Source organism: Cottoperca gobio, chromosome 4, assembly GCF_900634415.1.
Source record: "Cottoperca gobio chromosome 4, fCotGob3.1, whole genome shotgun sequence".
Classification (NCBI taxonomy): domain Eukaryota; kingdom Metazoa; phylum Chordata; class Actinopteri; order Perciformes; family Bovichtidae; genus Cottoperca; species Cottoperca gobio.
Window position 1 is genome coordinate 28,599,708 of NC_041358.1, and position 21,613 is coordinate 28,621,320.

A 21,613-nucleotide genomic window follows, 5' to 3' on the forward strand; every position below is an offset into this window, starting at 1 on the left:
AAGTCTCTGACACAGATCTGTTCAGAGGACGGGAGAAGAAACTAATGTAGATGAGTTGCAGGAAACAAGTCATTCAACTGTCGTGTTCCTTCTGAGACATGAAGAGAACTCAAACATCCTCCAGAGCAGATGCTGCTGACGGGTGTAAAGTGCAGAGAGTAAAGAAACAAACCAGAACATTCTAATAAAGCTGCTGCAGCCGCACGCTGACGGAGCTGAAGACTAACGACACAACAAGTGTTTTCTGACGCATCGCACACAACTTCATATTCTCTGTGGTCTAAAGGTTTTACCAGCAGACGTAGTTTTATGTCTTTAGTGTGAAACAGGCGGAGCAAGCTTAACTCAATCACGTGAGTCACTAAGCATGTAGAAAAGCTCTGGATATAATGCAGTTATATCCATATAACTCTATAGTTATAGTCATGTACCATGTGATTCCTCATTTAGGGTCAATTGCAGCCACAAAATGCAGCTGCTGGTGTTTATGGATTATTATAGGAATATAGTAAAGTTTGCTGCTTGTGGCTATTGCTGGAAAATGACATTAAATGTGGTCAAAGCTTTAATTAAAGATCCCCATGTGGTCTGTATTACATGACTTCTTTACTTTAAAGTTCAGTGTTTGGAGGATTTCATGTCTCACAGAAAGATTTAAACACGTCAGTGCAATAATGAACAAGTAAACACTGTTCCCCTCCGATGTGTTGCATCATAAATAAACATAATAAGAACAAACAGCCAATAATAAAGGCTTTACTACATTTATACACAGCTAAACATGTCATGCAAAATGCTCAAAATACAGAAAGGGTCAAAAAGCAAAAAGGGATCAAATCATTAGAAAAGATGTTCAGTGAATGTTACGTTTAATTTTCAAACTTCTCTCCCTCTTATATTATTATTATATAATATTACATCATTATGTAATTATATCATCATACTATTATATTTTTATATTATTAGAATATATTATTATATTATTATATTATATTATTAAAATATTATTATATTATTATAGTATTATATTATATTATTATATTTTGATATTATTATAATATAGTATTATATTATTATATTATTATATGATATTATTATATTATTATTATTATATTATAATATTACAATATAATAATATAATATAATACAATAATATTTATATTATTATATTATACGTTCATTTCAAAGACTAAAGAGTATAATATATATATATATATATATAAGTATCATAAAACACTTAACGTATATGGTGCTTTTCTAGATACACAAAGACGCGTACTTAGTAAGTGTTGGAAGTGTGTGCGTGCGTATCTGATAATTGTGTGTGTAAATGTATTACTCTATATTGCTACAACTTTGTCTTCATTCAGATGGTTAAATTTATGCAGTTTCCATTTAATATGCAGGTGGAAATGTCATATAAGTGCTTGAACTAAGGATTAATGAGGCCACTCAGGCACTTAGGCTCATTAATAATGAGTTCATTACGGCGTGGGGGTGCATTTAAATGTAACACAGTCAAAGTTGTTTCAGTCGTGAACTGAAGTGAGCGCTGAAGGTCACGGTGATCCTCGTTGTTATTTACCCATCAAAGGTTTAGCAGGAGGAACAATGAGAATCAGAAACATGATCTGTATCTCTGAGAACCTAAACCTTTCACTTCCTGTCATCTCAGAGGTTCATCAGGAACATCAAGTGTTTCAGCCTCCATTTGCAAATAACGTTCCACATTTGCAGTAATAACAACACTGATGGTGTTCGAAACAGTTTCAATTCAAAGAGATGAACAGAAATCAAAGTCCTCTACAAGCATCACTTATAAATACAATCCGTCTTTATATCTCAAGTGTCTTACAAAACAAACTGTGAACTTTCTGTAATCGAAGAAAAGTGCTGTTTTTCTTTTGGTGCGAGGAAAAAATCAAATATAAAGCATTTAAATTAAAGCAACACTTTATATATCTATATTTGCATACAGAGCATCTTCTGTCTCCATGAGGTCATGTGACACCAACCGCCTCCTTATTTATGTTTTCTACTGACAGTAGCTGCAACCTTCAGTCGCACGGGAAGATGTTTGACTTGTTTTATGTTTTATTTATATTCATTTAAGTCTGTTGTTGGTGCTTTGATGTTAGATCTGTGATGCTGCTGTTTTGGCCAGAACTCCCTGGAAAGAGATTTTAAATGTCAAATAGAAATATCCATGTGAAATAAAAGTTCTCATCTGTGGTCGAGGTCTGCACTTCTACGCCGATGATGTCCAACTCTATACGTCCACTAAATCCATCGTCCATCTTCCTAAATAACTCACCAAACTGAAACTAAATCATGGATTCAAGATAACAATATCGAATCTGACATGATGAGAAACTCTGACACTCTTTCCTCCTCAACTCACATCTCCAACCTCGGAGCGACCGTCAACAGAAACCTTCAAACACTCCTAAAGCTCGTCCACTGTCTCAACACAAAGGATTGGATTCAAACCCTCATGCTCTTCACCCTCAGAGCCAAATGTTACATCAACGTCCCGCAGCCTGCGGCGGCTCAAGTAGTGGCAGCAGAAGTCGTGATATTAACTGCAAACAAAACCCAATCATGAAACTGCAACTGCAGCGCTAAGTGCTCGTTTGAAAAGGTCTAATAACACATTTCATCTTGTTTGGTATTAATTAAGTGTTCACTAAACCCGTCCTCCTTAGTTACTGTTGCTATCTGTCAAGCGTTGAATACATACAATGAAACTGTGTCAGATTTACCAACACACACACACACACACACACACACACACACACACACACACACACACACACACACACACACACACACACACACACACACACACACACACACACACACACACCTCCCTGCTTGTTATATTCAGTCAATGTTTCTATGGTCGAGTAATATCTCATCGATTTGAGAAAAAAGCCGGATATTTAGAGAAATAAGAGTTCTTCTCTCCTCTGATTCAAAGATTAAACATCAGTTCCTCCTGCACGCTGTTCGGCTGCCGCTAACGTTTGTTCAGCTTGTTTCTGTGAGAACTTAAGATCCAGAAGTTCAGGACTAAAATCCTTCATCCTTCAAATATAGAGTTAAAAACACCAGGATGTAGAAAGTGTCTTAAAACTGGATCAACAGTCAGTTTATGAAGCTTCTGGCTACAAACACAACGCTGCTCAGAGGGGAGACTGTCTCACTACATATACAACACAGCGAGTGTTTTTAGACACTTTTAGTTTTGCGTTATACCTTTAAATATCTGAGTAACATGACGTACACGTACGATGGATGGAGTGAGGACTCTCTAAACTCTTATCCTGATCAGACAAGCGGAGGTCACCTCTACATGAGTGAATCTCTTTCTGCTGAGCGAGACCCATTTCCCCATCACAGGCACAGCATGACGGGACGGCAGATGGAAAATGTGCCACAATACAGCAAAGAGAAGAGCGAGGATCACCTTGTCATACCTCGTGATCTCACGATGATTTAATTGTATGTGATGGGAGCTCTTTTAAAGTCCCGATCCAATCTCAGAGACTGTTCTTTAGATAAAGCAGAGCGAGGCTGTGCTGGACAGAGGACAGCGTGCTGGACAGAGGACAGCGTGCTGGACAGAGGACAGCGTGCTGGACACAGCACAGAGTGCTGGACACAGGACAGCGTGCTGGACAGAGGACAGAGTGCTGGACACAGGACAGCGTGCTGGACAGAGTACAGCGTGCTGGACAGAGGGAGGACAGAGTGCTGGACAGAGGGAGGACAGAGTGCTGGACAGAGGACAGCGTGCTGGACACAGGACAGCGTGCTGGACAGAGGACAGGGTGCTGGACACAGGACAGCGTGCTGGACACAGGACAGCGTGCTGGACAGAGGACAGAGTGCTGGACACAGGACAGCGTGCTGGACACAGGACAGCGTGCTGGACAGAGGACAGAGTGCTGGACACAGGACAGCGTGCTGGACACAGGACAGAGTGCTGGACAGAGGACAGAGTGCTGGACAGAGGACAGCGTGCTGGACACAGGACAGCGTGCTGGACAGAGGACAGCGTGCTGGACACAGGACAGCGTGCTGGACACAGGACAGGGTGCTGGACACAGGACAGCGTGCTGGACACAGGACAGCGTGCTGGACAGAGGACAGAGTGCTGGACACAGGACAGCGTGCTGGACACAGGACAGCGTGCTGGACAGAGGACAGCGTGCTGGACAGAGGACAGAGTGCTGGACACAGGACAGCGTGCTGGACACAGGACAGCGTGCTGGACAGAGGACAGAGTGCTGGACACAGTACAGCGTGCTGGACACAGGACAGCGTGCTGGACAGAGGACAGAGTGCTGGACACAGGACAGCGTGCTGGACAGAGGACAGGGTGCAATGAGCAGTATGACTTGCAAAACTCAACCCTGCAGAGTTGAGGCTGCAGGGCGGTGCAGAATAGTCTCTCTAGCTCCAATCTTTTGTCTCTGATTACGGTGCATGATAGATTTCAGAATATCAATCCGGTCACATGGTGCGACAAAGAGAGGCAGCACGAGGTTTGGAGAAACCAAATCATGGTCCTCTCTTTGTAAATCAGCTCATATTGTTTAAAGTCATGTGATTCTGAGCCTGTTTGAAACACACAGAGTTATTATGTGATTGATTGCTGGAGAAGTCCGACAGCACGGGGGTTTCAGTGTGTGGCCTGTAATTAACCTGCAGCACAGAACACTCTGGGTGTGTAGCGACTTACTGCTCCATCATCAGGCCATCTGAGTTCCTTTAATGGTGATTGTACTACCATGCAGGTGCACACAGCTCCACCTCACCTCTGGGCTAAGCCCACCCACACTTGAAACCCTAACTACGCCCCGGCTTCCAACAAGTAAAAACTATAAAACTGTGTAAAAATAAATCTGTTTAAATGTGATTAAAACCTCATCGTACCATCGGCCACGCAACGCAGAGGAGTGTGTGGGTGTTTTCTCATTTCATATTCACATAAATAAATCAAAGTGTGTCCATGATCCTGCAGCTACACTGATGAATGAATTCAGTGCCAGTTAATTACAGCGTTAACCACAAGTTACAACTTTAACCACATTTCACAATGTCAACTACGCACCGACCTTCTGCGTTGACATACTGTGCATCAATATACTGCTGAGAAATATGGCGAGTAGAGATCATCTAATTAATAACTAACTAATCTCGCTGTGAACACACAGATTAAGCTGCTAAACTGTAGCAGCAGCTATGTTTTAAACTGAGCATGAACACTATGAGGAGCCGGAGCATGAACCACCTTCTCACAAGCTCCCCGTGTCTAGCTACTCATCTTCCTTTGTGATGGGATCATAAAGGCTTCCTGGTGGACTCATCTGGACCCTGGATTTAATTGTGGAGTTGCACTACTCCGTCCCAGCTGCCTGCTCTGGCAGACAGACTACCTGTCTGTCAGAGCAGCTGTGACCTCGTGCAACAGACAGACAGTTACAGGCAGAGTAACAGCGGTGCTTCTATCCAACACCTGTAGACACGGCTACAGCGTGAGAAGAGGAGCCGGCAGGCTGCGACTCTTCTTCTCCACACTGACCGACAATCCTGCGTCTTTCAGCGCAATCACTAAATTAAACAGGACGACGACTAACTGCAACATTTTATCTTCCATTTCTCCTGAAACAGATCGGGAAGAGAACTGAGACTGACTGATAACTGTGCATCTGCTAGCGTGGCTAAAGAAAGAATATATAAATATAAAGCTCACACAAAGACAGCGTATGAGCAAAGCACGGCAGATAAACGACATTGAATTGGTAGCGGTGATAAATCCCCGTCACTCGGACCAGTGGAGATGTTTTCTGGTGACCTTGACTTTCACCGTGTGCTTGAAATGACACGTGTCAGAGTGCAGAGCGGCGCTGCTGCGAGACGATCGTCTGTGCACAAAGAAAGATGTCGATCACACCTGCAGACGTCTAAAGTCAAGTGTGGCTGTTACTACAACTTAATGAAAACTATTAGTGAGCAGCGTGGGCGGCAGTGTCCTCCCCATGCTGCTGGAGACACCATGACCCCAGAGAGTTCCTACATCAGGCTCTGAGTTTCCCTCACTTCACTCACACAGTCGTCAGAGTTCATGCTGTAGATCAGCAAGCACATTCTGCTGCACACTAACGGGCGATACGTATATATATACAGTATATCTCAAAAGTGAGTACACCCTTTAGATTTTTGCAAATATTCTGTTATATCCTTTCAGGGGATAACATTATCCTACTGAAACTTTGATATAACTTAAAGTAGTCAGTGTGCTGCTTGAATAACAGTATAGATTTATTGTCCTTTGAAAATTACTCAGTACACAGCTGTTAATGTCTAAACAGCTGGCAACAAAAGTGAGTACACCCCATAGTGAACATGTCCTAATTGTGCCCAATGATGTTGTTTTCCCGCCCTGGTGTCATGTGACTCGTTAGTGTTACAAGGATTCAGGTGTAAATGATAAGCAGGGCTGTTAAATTTGGTGTTTTGGGCACAATTCTCTCTGAATGCTGGACAACATGGCACCTCATGGCAAGGAACTCTCTGAGCGGCTGAAAAAAAGGATTATTGCGCTTCACAAAGATGGCCTTGGCTATAAGAAGATTGCCAACACCATGAAAATGAGTTGCAGCACAGTGGCTAAGATCATACAGCGGTTTTCCAGGACAGGTTCCACTCGGAACAGGCCTCGCCAGGGTCGACCAAAGAAGTTGAGTCCACGTGCTCAGCGTCATATCCAGAGGTTGGTTTCCAAAAATAGACGTGCGAGTGCTTCCAGCATTGCTGCAGAGGTTGCAGAAGTGGGATGTCAGCCTGTCAGTGCCCAGACCATACGCCGCACACTGCATCAAATCGGTTTGTATGGCCGTCGCCCCAGACAGAAGCCCCTTCTGAAACCGATGCATAAGAAAGCCCGCAAACAGTTTGCTGAAGACAATGAATCCAAGAACATGAGTTACTGGAACCATGTCCTGTGGTCTGATGAGACCAAAATAAACCTGTTTGGGTCAGATGGTGTCCGGCGTGTGTGGCGGCACCCTGGTGAGGAGTACCAAGACAAATGTGTTTTGCCTACAGTCAAGCATGGTGGTGGCAGCATCATGGTCTGGGGCTGCATGAGTGCTGCCGGCACTGGGGAGCTGCATTTCATTGAGGGACACATGAATTCCAATATATACTGTGACATCCTGCAGCAGAGCATGATCCCCTCTCTTCGGAAACTGGGCCGTAGGGCAGTTTTCCAACATGATAATGACCCTAAACACACCTCCAAGATGACAACGGCCTTGCTGAAGAAGCTGAAGGTTAAGGTGATGGACTGGCCAAGTATGTCTCCAGACCTAAACCCAATTGAGCACATGTGGGGCATCCTCAAGAGGAAGGTGGAGGAGTGCAAGGTGTCCAACATCCGTGCGCTCCGTGATGTCGTCGTGGAGGAGTGGAAGAAGATTCCAGAAGCAACCTGTGCAGCTCTGGTGAATTCCATGCCCAGGAGGGTTAAAGCAGTGCTAGATAACAATGGTGGTCACACAAAATATTGACACTTTGGGCACAATTTAGACATGTTCACTATGGGGTGTACTCACTTTTGTTGCCAGCTGTTTAGACATTAACAGCTGTGTACTGAGTAATTTTCAAAGGACAATAAATCTATACTGTTATTCAAGCAGCACACTGACTACTGACTACACACTGAAGTTATATCAAAGTTTCAGTAGGATAATGTTATCCCCTGAAAGGATATAACAGAATATTTGCAAAAATCTAAAGGGTGTACTCACTTTTGAGATATACTGTATATATATATATATATATACCTTATTTGCTTGTTTCTTCAGTTTTCTCTGTGCAGGTTTAATCCTGTTGTGGAATCTTCTGTCCCTGTAGGAAACATTCCTCACAGTGCCACTGCAGAGGACACACACTGAAACCACTGCAGAGGACACACACTGAAACCACTGCAGAGGACACACACTGAAACCACTGCCCAGACCTCATCAACTCATCTCTGCCAAGTTGTTTCCTGAAGTTGTTTAGCTGACAGAAGGGTCCACCTGCTGTCCACATCCTGAGGAAGGTCAGACCTTTCACAAAGCTTTATTTACTCTGACAGACTCAGTGAATGTGTGTCACCTCCCAAAGACGTGAGCAGCTTCTGCCACCTCAGACACATTTCAGTGACTCTGGGGAAACTCTTTCAAAATTCAGGATGTGAATTTGTCTTTCTCTAAATGTTGTGAAGCAAGTCAGCACACACTGTTGGCATCTCCTGTCGTAGCATATGATGGACATTAACATGCAAGTAGCCCTTCAGGCTGCACAGCCTCTGGTAGTGATGCACACGTGTGACCAGAGACAAACCAACGCTGCAAGCTTCAAAACATGGAGTTCATGACTTTGTCTGCTTTACTTATATGTCATGTTTCGTGCTGGTGTGGCACAGAGGACTTACTTGAAGAACTCAATGAAGGAGAAGCCGTAGCCGTGTTGTTCGGCGATTCCTGCACACACAACATTAGCTGACGCTCCGATCAGCGTGCCGTTTCCTGAGGACACAAATGGAAACAATTAGGAAACATGATGTCACATAAAACCTATTAAGAGATGGATAGTTATTCCACATTTACGCACCGCTATAGTAATAAATGTTCTTAATAATTTCAGCATTTACTCAGCCTGATAAAGTTCTACTGTTCCTGATCTGGTGACAGTGTTTTGACAGTCAGGGTGTGTATCCATCCTGCCGCTCGATACAGCTCACATCTCAGAAGGTGTCAGTGTGAGGATGGTGGCAACTTTATACTGCAGATCGATACGGACCTGTCACATTAAACTGAGACACTGTGACAGTTCTCTAACTCTCTCACTCTTTGTGTCCTTCCCACCCAAACAGAGCCGCGCTGTGCTGCAGGGCCAGAAAGAAGCAACATGGCCGCGGGCTTCTCTCTCAAAGAGCCCGACCTCCCCGGGGAGCGACACATGTGCACAGTGTGGCTGTCACCTGGATCAGAGCTCCTTCTGGCAGAGGCCATCAATACACATCCACAGCTTTCAAACGGGGATAGAATATAAAGTCCCCGGAGACCGGACAACAACAAAACTCTTATTCCCACTTTCTATATAAAGTAGAGACTTACCCCCCAGACAGGCTCCCATGGCCAACGCGTAGATGAGAGGCTTCACCGGCAGGTTCACATCTGCATCCTGACTGAGGTTGATGAGAACTGGAATCTGTGAGTGCAGAGATGGATTTGAAATTCTTGAAAATATGAAACTCTCTGGCAGAAAAATCATTACGGGAGAAGAATGTCTCGATGTTCATGAAACTTGGGTGGAAGGAGATGTTTGAGTGGATCCTAATCCCGTGGCAGATACACAAATTATGTTTAATTTCTGTTTGCATTGCGAGATAAAACATTTGTGCTGCATTCAGGTAGTGTGGGAATAATACGAAAAATGTGTTTCCGATCGTGAACGACCCTCAAACTCTGAAACAGATTTTAAACGCTCTGACTTATAGAACACATCTTCTTTGTAGCGTCCATGTTGTTTGCACATTATGATTTAAAGGAAAGACTTCCCAAAAGCGGGAAATAGGAGCATCCGAGGAGCGCCTGAATGCACCATCGCCTTTGGCTCAGTCGGAGGATTCTAGTTCTTATATGCAACGCTTTCCCAAAATAATTTTAAGAGAGACACAGTCTCACACACACACACGCACACACACACACACACACACACACGCACACACACACACACACACACACACACACACACACACACACACACACACACACGATGGTTTTACATGCTACATACAGCAGGTGATGAGCCGGATCGTCCATGATGGCCGACAGTGAGTTCTCACACGTGTCCAAACCGTTTTAGAATTTCCTGAAGATTGTCGGATTATTTGCTTAAATTCCTGCCTCTGCTCTGAATGTACGTCTACAAATGGAACATTAAAGCTGTGCAGTGTAGCAGCGAAATGTTTCCACTGCTGGTGCAACCAGATGTTGCATAACTGAATACTGATGTGCATCATACACACAAACAGCTGTACAGCCTTATGAATCAAAAAGTCTTCAAACGAACCCTCGCTGAGAGAAAGAAACAGACTGTATCCTGATGATGAAGCGGTTTACGTTGCTGCTCGAAGTTTGAAGGAACGACATTTTGGGAAACAATGTTTACACTTATCTGCTTTCTTGCAGAGAGTTTGATACTGCCACCAGCTGCAGGTTAGCTTAGCTTAGCACAAGGACTGGAAACACTGTTCGGTATTTATTAAATGCATCTTCTCAAACTCTAAAGACTAAATTGTGTTGATGTGTTTTTGGATTTCAGGATTATTTATTCTGCTTCTGTTTTCTAACATCCTGGCACCGTGTTGGATATAAGTGCTTAATTCTTTTGCATATTTATTTGTTTCTTTTTTCTGATAAAAACATCAATAAAATCAATCAATTAATCCATCAAAGCCAATTTAGCTCTCCGCAAATCAATCTTCTCTTCTCACTCAGAGCAAGTGAAAAAACTAGGGCTGTCACATTAACGCGTTAATTTTGATTAATTAATCACAGAAAAAATAACGCAGATTAATCGCGCTCCTGGATGCCCCCCCCCCCCTTGACTCTTGACGTCACGACGCGGCGCGGCCACAGCAGCCTCGTCAACATGATGAAGCGGATGAGAAAACGTTACTTAGTCCAGTGAATGAAAAGTTTACATTAAATAAACTATATATATAGATATATAGATATATCTATAGATATATATAGATATATCTATATATATATAGATATAGATATATCTATATATATATCTATATATCTATATATATATATATATAGATATATATATAGATATATATATAGATATATATCTATATATATATATATAGATATTATATATATATATATATATATATATATATATATAGATATATATATATATCTATATATATATATAGATATTATATATATATATATATATATATATATCTATATATATATATATAGATATATATATATATCTATATATATATATATATATATATATATATATAGATATATATATATATCTATATATATCTATATATATATATAGATATATATAGATACGTTAACATCGGTCTACCTGAGACACTCCATCAGAGATGTATTGCACTGGACTGCAGGTGGTGGAGGACAGGGGGTTAACGGAGGCTTCACACATGGCGTCAAATAACTTTTAAACATATTGTTTATTGTGCGATGAAAGATGTTATGCCAGATTTTAAACTGCACTTTATGTCAAACTGTTGGTCTGTGTTGTCTGAGATGATTGTGACAGACAAGATATTGGAGAAAGAGTATTAAATAAAAGACATGTTGACAGTTTATAATGCTGCTCATTGATTCATCTTCTAAATACATTTGAATATGTTGAAATGCTTCTCGCAGCAAATATTGAAATATGAGATTAATTTACATTAATTAATCACAAAGCTTTTAATTAATTAGATACATTTTTTTAATCGCTTGACAGCCCTAGAAAAAACATATTTCCCAAACCTTCAAACTATCCTTATAAATGACATTTAAAAAACCCTCTAAATGTATTCACTCGTAAATTCAAGTGTTTCCTCAGCTCCAGTCTTTGTGACACAGCACGGGCCTGAACATATGAAAAACTATAAAAGTACATCTTTAAAACCTCTGGATTCACTGGTTGAACCATCAATGACGTGGAAGTTTAATTCTTGCGAGCGACATCTCATCCTGTCAGATAACATTTTCCTTTTCTCACTGTCACTTTAATTGAGGCGCTCTGAAACAGCGATCTGTGGACCATCTATTGATCTTCAGCTAAACAGACAGCTGACAGCCAAAGTGGTGAAAAGTTGGATATTTATAACAGAAATGATTGTAAGAATGTGTCCTCACATCTAAAGTAGCTGTTTAATGTATTATACATATTGTAGAAAGGGTCAGATACGTACTTCTCCTACGGAAGCCCTACACGGCCAAGATTCAACCTTTTTTATTTCCCCTGTTTTCCTGCGATACGTTGACTTTATTTGTTTTTCTCGAGATCACACGTTATTTACGTCGTTATCTGGAAACAACAAGAAGCTTTGTTATCTCGAGATCTCGGGAAAACCACATGTGTTATTGTGCGTGCTGAGGACGCTGAGGCTTCTCACCATGGTGGCAGTGAAGGGAATGTTGTCGATGAGAGACGAAGCCAGAGCCGACACCCACATCACCAAGATAATGGCTATCGCCAGGCGCTGGTCTTCTGGCACCGCCTGAGAGGGGAGATAATAAGGGTTAGGGTTAGGAGCGACAGATAAATGCTACTTTCTTTGACACTCAGATGCACCCCCCCCATCACTGATTTAAACCAAACACCAATTATGTTCATTCTCTGACACTGAGCGTCTCTTCGGGAGCGGAGGCAGTTCACATGTGTGACACTGAACCACAGGGGGCGGTGGCTTTGAGTTTCATCTCTGCCGTACACACACAGCGAGGACAATTCTCCACATGTGACGAGCTGTTTGAACCCTCTTGACACTTCTCTTAGGTGTGCATGGTCAGGTTAAAGGAAGTCATATCTCCTCCTCTAACCTGCCCCGTACTTGTATCGACAGGGAAAGGCCATCCAATTCTCCTCAGCATGAGCTGCATTGTTTGGGGAGGCGGTGCAGGTCAGAGCCCATGAATAGCAGCACCTGTCATGTGTGATTACTGGACTTATAGAGGCCCACTGTCCAAACACAAGCTGACGTACCTATTACTGGGGCAATTCTCTGCTAAGAGACACCTCACTTGCATGATGCACACAGGTGAGAATATGGCTGAGAGCCCTTCAGCTGCTGACAGGAATCAGATGCAAACAAAACAATTGAATTCATAGCTGTGCAGAACAAAAGGATCAATATGCATGAAATGCAATATCATGTCATCTGTGCCCAATTATCAATTATGCCAGTTCCATGGAGCCCTGAAACATGAGAACGTTTGAGAATCAAAGGGAAAACTCACTTTTATAAGCATTGCTGTCTGGACCCCAATATAGTCGATGAGCTGCAGCTGCGCTAAAGCCTGAAAAATGAAGAGGGGAATAATATGGAACAGAAAGATTAGTTTAGTTTAGTATGTAGACAAATCTATAGAAAACAAAAACTAAATATTCACACACTGGTGGTCATTCCTATGTGACGCCACACATCTCATTTCTGCCACCAGGTTTCTCTCAACTTTCGATAAGAAAAGCTGGAGTTTGGTGTGGTGGTGCAGCAGCGGTGCATCATGGGAGTTCTTCTCCCGTTAGGATTCTCCACAGAGGTCTCCTCCTCTCCTCTGATTAAAAGCGGTAAAAACAGTGATGAAGCAGTTTGAGGTTAAACATCAGAGTTTCTCCTGCACGCTGTTCGGCTGCCGCTAACGTTTGCTCAGCTTGTTTCTCTGAGAACTTAAGATCCAGACGTTCAGGAGGTTTTTACCAGGAGCCGAATTATCCTCAGAGGTCCCCTCCTCTACAAAACAAACGATCTCGGTGATAAAAAACTGTAAAAACACTGAATAAAGCATTTTCATTTTAAAAATCAGTGTTTCCCCGGTGGACACAGGTTGGAGCGGCTACGAGCTAACGACACCGTGACAGGAGAGAGAGGAAACGTTACACATTTCTCTGAACTCACTACATATACAACACACTGTAGGTCTTTTACATATTTAAATGTAAAATGTTACATATTATACCTTTAAAATGCATTCAACACATAGTTTAGCAGAGCACATTACACTTTCTCTTCCTCCTGTCACTGCGAGCCTCACAGGTAAAGAACTAGATAATTACATTTCAGATTGTAAACTCACTGTCGGACTGAATTCCTCTCCCTGTCCAGTGTACTATCATTAGATCTCAGCAACAGTCCTGGTGAGGAACCGTCAGAGCTCAAACCTACAATCATCCCAGTTCTGCTTCACTCTTTATTTGATATAATCACCTGGTGCGACGCGTGGAGGCTCGGAGCAAAAGTGGTCGTTTGGCATGCATGTTTTAAATACCTCCATCAAAACGAAGAGGCCGGCGAAGAACAGCAGCGTGGCCCACTCCACCCGGTGCAAGATGATCTCAAAGTCCTGGATATCAGCCAGCACCAACAGCCACAGAGAACCCAGGATAGCAATCCAACCTGAGAGAAGGAAATACAGCAGGAAACTCACTTCACACACGACACATGGGGAGACTTTGGAGACTTTTTAAATACCTGAAAAGTGTTAATTAATGCAATAAAATGCAGTTCCATCTGCTCACTTCAATGTATCTGTGAGCACAAGCAACTTTTATTAAACGTTACAGATGCTGTCAGTGTGTTTCTCACGTCTCAATATAAGTTTCCCTCACTGTCACATCTTCTCTTGGTGGAAGCTTGATGAAGCTCTCACAACACATTCTAGTCTAGAGGACGGAAGTGTCTGTAGCCTGCTGATGTTTGTGCATCCACGTGGAGAGAATGAGAGTAAACAGGTGAGCAGCAGTACCTGCCGGCCGAGGCTGAGGGATAATAATTTCACAACTGATGGGAATTAGTGAAGAAAGAAGAGCGGTGGAAGGACGGGAGGAGACGGGAGGATACGGGAGGAGACGGGAGGAGACGGGAGGATACGGGAGGAGACGGGAGGATACGGGAGGAGACGGGAGGATACGGGAGGATACGGGAGGAGACGGTACGGGAGGAGACGGGAGGATACGGGAGGAGACGGGAGGAGACGGGAGGATACGGGAGGATACGGGAGGAGACGGGAGGATACGGGAGGAGACGGGAGGAGACGGGAGGATACGGGAGGAGACGGGAGGAGATGGGAGGATACGGGAGGAGACGGGAGGAGCAGAGGGCGACACGTGCAGCTGATACTCCAGCAGTGCAACAGGCAGGTCTGAGCCTTTATTATATATATTACACATGTTGGTGCTTCCAGTTTCTTCTCCTCTTCCTGAATAAAACAGTGTTTAAAGTGTTTCTCTTGCACGCTGTTCATCTCTTCCGTTATAAATCTTAGATCCCTTTTGTCACAAACTGTAACATGAAGTCGTGAGTAGCAGATTCCAAGAACCAGTAAATAACTTTGACACAATACGACACTTTTGATTTGCTCACTTGATATCTCCTGCAGCAGCAGGTAACACACCTGAAGAGCTCTCTGATTAAAAAGAGCTTTTGGGATTAAAAAGAGCTCAGAGCAGTTTGTGATGGACTCATCCATCATACGCACACACTGAGAAATGTCCATGAGGTGCAGGGAACAAAGTAAATGAACACAAGGCCAAGAGATGAAGAGATTTGTGCTCCGGCTCGAGTACTTTGGAGACAAATACTGAGATAAGAAACTGTGTTTCAGCCTTGACAAAGATTCAGAGTCATTTAAATGTTGGAATTTAACCAAAGGAAGAATTTCTAAAGATGAATAAATCTCTACTGAAAGTCCAATCTGTGAAATAATATTTAATATCTCTAAAAAACTTTAAATGTTTAATACATTTTTAGTAAATTTCCCACTTTATCTCCAGTGTTTTTCATCGACTTCCACTGCTCCTGCTTTCTGCACGGGGATCAATAAAGTTTCATCCAAAGCGCAGCTGTAACTCACACAACCACAGACAGAGGGATCAAATGATCAGGCAACAATCAGACTCAAATTAAATCTAACCGTGTGAAGTTAATGAGATTTTAATGAGGCTCAATTTGCAACACGTGTGAACGAACAGCGCGGGCTCGCTGCAGTCGTCGACCCCGACTGCGACCTGCGTGCATTAATGAGAGTCGTGTTTGGACAGGCGCCTATCCCTCCACAGGGACAGACAGCACGCTGCTGTGGGGTCATTCCCATTTAATAAATGTCACAGAGCAGGTAACCTGAGCAGCGCCTGTAATTAAGCGAGCATGTTTGGAGGCTGAGTGGCCTCCGCAGCGAGGGGAGAGATAACAGGGCGGGTACGAACACAGCCATCTTCATTCAGGGGTAGTGTTCGCGTTAATGAGCCGCTGGTAAGGTCGTCTGCACGTCAGGGACGTCACAGTGAGTGTCAGACACACAGGATGTAACCCTCAACCTCACGTGCACATTTACTAACATGCACAAAGTGTGCGGAACAATCCGCTGACTCAGACACAAAATAAAAAAGTGCAGGTGAGCAGGTGTGCAGGTGAGCAGGTGGGCAGGTGATCAGGTGATCAGGTGTGCAGGTGAGCAGGTGTGCAGGTGATCAGGTGGGCAAGTGAGCAGGTGGGCAGGTGGGCAGGTGAGCAGGTGGGCAGGTGATCAGGTGTGCAGGTGAGCAGGTGTGCAGGTGATCAGGTGTGCAGGTGAGCAGGTGGGCAGGTGAGCAGGTGAGCAGGTGGGCAGGTGAGCAGGTGGGCAGGTGATCAGGTGGGCAGGTGGGCAGGTGGGCAGGTGAGCAGGTGGGCAGGTGAGCAGGTGAGCAGGTGGGCAGGTGAGCCTCGAGCCTGCAACTTGTCAGTCAGCACCTGTAGCTTTTCTTTTGCTCCCCTTCCTTCCCTACTTTGCCACATGGGTAATTGCTGCATTTATAAAGCACTTTTCCAATCTTTGGGAACACTCAAAGCTTCATCCATTCATGCACATCAGCTCGATAACCATTCAGTCACACTCACACACACACTGTTGGCCATCGGGAGCAATACCTCCTGAGCCACATGTTGCCAGTTGCACTCAGCTGCACAACTTTACGTGTTTGTGTTTGTGCTGTAATATCTTTAGTGAATGGGACCTGGAGACAGATTTTGCATTTTGCATGTGATGCACAATTCATGGCGCTCATCAGCCAAAGGAGAGACTGCACAGTTTGTAACTGCATCACCTTCATGAGAAGTGATCGGTTTAACTGCGTGTAATGTGTTGCATCATCAGTGTGGATCACCGTGGAAACGGCGCCATGCAGACGGAGTTCTGCACTTACCGAGCTCGAGGTGGATGCTGGGGATGAAGGAGTTGAGAAAGAACATGAAGATCACCACGCCGAGGACAGACACACACTTCACCAGCAGAACCTTGTCGGTTATTCTGTGCTGTGGAGGAGAAAAGATATTCTGAATGTGAGCGAAAGCTTTTTATCAAACAGCTGATGGTGTTTGTCTCAAGTGGAGACTCGGAGCTGCATTATGGAGATAGCATCGCCACAGTGAGGAGTAAGAAGCTTACCTTCTTTTGCAACTCTTGAATGTTTTGTTCCCAGTTCTTGTCCTCTTGAGAGATTTGTCTGTCAGACACAGAAACATGTTCATCTAATATTCAGTAGAAAAACACTTAATACAGTTAAATCTCTTGAGAGTTTAAAGAATGTGTTAAACTGTGGGAAATGTTTCATCCACCAGCTGTTTGTTGTATCTTTAGGTGTTTATGTTTCTGTATTTCTCACAGGTATCAACTTGTATTTGTGCTTTAATTGTTGTGCTAAACATCTTGGACAAGAAAATATTCTTGGACTTCTTTTGCTTTTTCTGCCTTGATTGTTTTATAACAACCACAAATTACATAAATAAAACTGTTTAAGCACAAAGTTGTGTTCTAAACAATGAAATCATTAGAAATAACTCAACTTATTTAATGAGCAGACATTAGATTTCCCAAAAGTCCTCAACAATAATATAATAAATACTGAATTTTTTATCTCACTCACATGAAGAAAAATGTGTTTCTGAGAGAAGCGATAAAACATCCTCAACAATAACAGATATATTTATTAGTTTCCTTTTCACCTCTGGAAGGTTTTCATCATCTTGCGGAGCAGATTCTCCAGGTTGAGGACTTTTTGCATCAGGAGGCATTTCACAGCCGTCTCCTCGCGGCTCGCAGGGTTAATGCGCTGAGCCGTCTGCCTCCACACCAGGATCTCATGCTTGAGTTCTGCAGGAACCGGACAAACAGAGCAGGAGAGCGCGCCACCTGTTTAGTGCATGTTAAACACATGGGCTATAAAGCGGGGAAGCTTAGCAGCAGGACAGTGCGGAGCATGTTTGTAGAGCAGGATTTGGTTGGTAATGGCTCCTCCAGCTTACTGAGAGGATATAAAGATGTTTCCAGTCAATATGCTGCAAGCCACCACAGAGGGACTAATGCAGGCGGCGGGTACATTGACCAGCTGAGGCTGTTGCCAATGATGGAGCACATCTACAGCCTGAAGGGGCTGAACGCCTGCGTGGATATCAGTAGGTGCCTTCCTTTGTCAGAAAGGTTGCTAGGTGACCTTAATAGAATCTAACTGGCACAGCAAAAAAACATTCATATAAGCAAATCTGCACAATTACCCGTCATAGAAGGATCTTCCAGCTGATTCAGCTGCACGCTCTCCTCGCTACGCCCGGCTGGTGGAAACTACAGGGAGGGGTTTACAGAGGGACAACAGTCGCTCTCACTCCTTAAACGTGAGCGCTGATACCTGGTGGTCTCGTTTTAATGATCTCCTGCAGAGTTTTCCTCTGAGGGGGGCCGTGCACAATTGTGGGTAAACACCGCTAAGAGGTGGCTGTCTCTCTGGAAGAATTGCAAATCAATTTCACAGAAATATTCCTGTTGTATTACTTGGCCCATTATCTACATCCCGGGGTGTCGTGTGCAAATCTACAGCAGCGGCGAAAAGATTCTGGGATGGAAGACATGGATAACACACCGTGTTAGAGCTGCACGACGTATCTTCCACATCACAAGCTGTGCATGTGCAACACTCACATGTGCAACAGTGTCATGTGCAACAGTCTCATGTGTAACAGTCTCATGTGCAACAGTGTCATGTGCAACAGTCTCATGTGCAACACTCACATGTGCAACAGTCTCAAGTGCAACACTCTCATGTGCAACAGTCTCATGTGCAACAGTCTCATGTGTAACAGTCTCATGTGTAACAGTCTCATGTGCAACAGTCTCATGTGCAACAGTCTTATGTGTAACAGTCTCATGTGTAACAGTCTCATGTGTAACAGTCTCATGTTCAACAGTCTCATGTGCAACAGTCTTATGTGCAACAGTCTCATGTGCAACACTCTCATGTATAACAGTCTCATGTGCAACACTCTCATGTATAACAGTCTCATGTGCAACAGTCTCATGTGTAACAGTCTCACGTGTAACAGTCTTATGTGCAACAGTCTCATGTGCAACACTCTCAAGTGCAACAGTCTCATGTGCAACAGTCTCATGTGCAACACTCTCATGTGCAACAGTCTCATGTGCAACAGTCTCATGTGCAACAGTCTCATGTGTAACAGTTTCATGTGTAACAGTCTCATGTGCAACAGTCTCATGTGCAACAGTCTCATGTGTAACAGTCTCATGTGCAACAGTCTCAAGTGCAACAGTCTCATGTGTAACAGTCTCATGTGTAACAGTTTCATGTGTAACAGTTTCATGTGTAACAGTCTCATGTGCAACAGTCTCAAGTGCAACAGTCTCATGTGTAACAGTCTCATGTGTAACAGTCTCATGTGTAACAGTTTCATGTGTAACAGTCTCGTGTGCAACAGTCTTGTGTGTAACAGTCTCATGTGCAACAGTCTCATGTGCAACAGTCTCATGTGTAACAGTCTCATGTGCAACAGTCTCATGTGTAACAGTCTCATGTGCAACAGTCACATGTGCAACACTCTCATGTGTAACAGTCTCATGTGTAACAGTCTCATGTGCAACAGTCTCATGTGCAACAGTCTCATGTGCAACAGTTTCATGTGCAACAGTCTCATGTGCAACAGTCTCATGTGCAACACTCTCATGTGCAACAGTCTCATGTGCAACAGTCTCATGTGCAACAGTCTCATGTGTAACAGTTTCATGTGTAACAGTCTCATGTGCAACAGTCTCATGTGCAACAGTCTCATGTGTAACAGTCTCATGTGTAACAGTCTCATGTGCAACAGTCTCATGTGCAACAGTCTCAAGTGCAACAGTCTCATGTGTAACAGTCTCATGTGTAACAGTTTCATGTGTAACAGTTTCATGTGTAACAGTCTCATGTGCAACAGTCTCAAGTGCAACAGTCTCATGTGTAACAGTTTCATGTGTAACAGTTTCATGTGTAACAGTCTCATGTGCAACAGTCTCGTGTGTAACAGTCTCATGTGCAACAGTCTCATGTGCAACAGTCTCATGTGTAACAGTCTCATGTGCAACAGTCTCATGTGTAACAGTCTCATGTGCAACAGTCACATGTGCAACACTCTCATGTGTAACAGTCTCATGTGTAACCGTCTCATGTGCAACAGTCTCATGTGCAACAGTCTCATGTGCAACAGTTTCATGTGCAACAGTCTTATGTGCAACAGTCTCATGTGCAACAGTCCAGGATGTAATGAGTTAAAGAAGCTTCTATGATGTCATTGCGTCGCTGCAGTGTGGGGGGGGCAGCTGCTCTCAGGGGGTGAAGACACTTCATACTGATAATCAAAAGCAATTGATTTTAGATTGTGCCACATCCAGAGCAATCCTATAATTTACATTTCGGCACCGTGACAAACATGACCCTCCCCGGCACCCGTCGTCACTCACCCACTATTTCAATGGACTCTTTGTTGTAGAGCTTTTTGTTCCAGTAGAGCAGCCGCAGGAAAGGAAATGAAGTGAAGAGGACGAGAACGATTCCAAGGAACATGTAGCCTGTGAAACTGGCAAAATCAATCCCCTGCAAGAGAAAAGAATAATAACGTCAGACGACACAGAGATAAAGAGAGCTCCAAGATTTCATTCAGATAGAAGCTTTAGTGTCCAGACTGGAGTTCTGCAACAACAGACAGACGTCTGCAGGATGATCTGCACCGACGGATCAGGAACACCTCAGCTGATGTTTGCACTTCTCAGTAGGTTATATCGCTGATACAGTCATATCAATAATTACAGTTTAGTACGTTATATTAACAGGTTTATCAGAAATATAATTTCCTGTGAGCAACAAGCACACTCTTTGCTGGATGAGGCACTTTTGACTTCCCTGCAGTAACAAACAGGTCGTCACCACCTGCATGAAGCGTTTCTGAAGCTTCTAATCTAAAGTTAGATGCTGCCAGTGATTCAAGTCGTCATTATTTCTTGTACTTGCACAATATGAAGAGCAGAGCTGCAGATAGTCTGCAGGGAAAGTGGTTCATAGTGACCTCTGCAGGATTTACAGTTTTAAAAGTGTAAGCTGAAGGGGGGGGGGGGCTGTGACACATGCAGCAGGATCAACCAGCAAATATGAAACAGTAAGTAAGTCAATATAATACAGTTTAAATTAAGATATTCTCACACAGATAATACATCTGACACAACAGGTGTGAAGCTTTCAATCAAGTATAAAGTTTGAATGTTTTGAACGTCTGACCTACAGCAGAATCTCAGTGGGGAAGAGATCGTAATTACCTGAATACCTGCAGTCACCACATGACCTCATCACCTCATCACCTCCCTCATACAGCACTACTCTTTATTCATCTCTCACGGCTGTTAATAAAAACTCTCGCAGGGAAAAAGACTGAAATGACTTCAGAACTAAATAAGCGATAAAAGCACCGACAGCTGAAAACCAACTCTTT

At 43.4% G+C, this 21,613-nt stretch overlaps 1 protein-coding gene across 1 annotated transcript in view; it reads right to left on the reverse strand.

Annotated features, from left to right (window-relative positions):
• Nucleotides 1-21,613, reverse strand: part of oca2 (oculocutaneous albinism II) — a 46,442-nt gene that overhangs the window by 905 nt on the left and 23,924 nt on the right. Inside the window, exons 14-22 of the mRNA XM_029429522.1 lie at nt 20,592-20,724; nt 17,813-17,960; nt 17,256-17,313; nt 17,014-17,122; nt 14,100-14,227; nt 13,071-13,130; nt 12,227-12,331; nt 9,177-9,270; nt 8,492-8,585 (exon numbers count right to left, since the gene is read on the reverse strand). Of these exons, the coding sequence (XP_029285382.1) occupies nt 8,492-8,585; nt 9,177-9,270; nt 12,227-12,331; nt 13,071-13,130; nt 14,100-14,227; nt 17,014-17,122; nt 17,256-17,313; nt 17,813-17,960; nt 20,592-20,724 (929 nt within the window). The remainder of the gene's footprint in view (nt 1-8,491; nt 8,586-9,176; nt 9,271-12,226; nt 12,332-13,070; nt 13,131-14,099; nt 14,228-17,013; nt 17,123-17,255; nt 17,314-17,812; nt 17,961-20,591; nt 20,725-21,613) is intronic.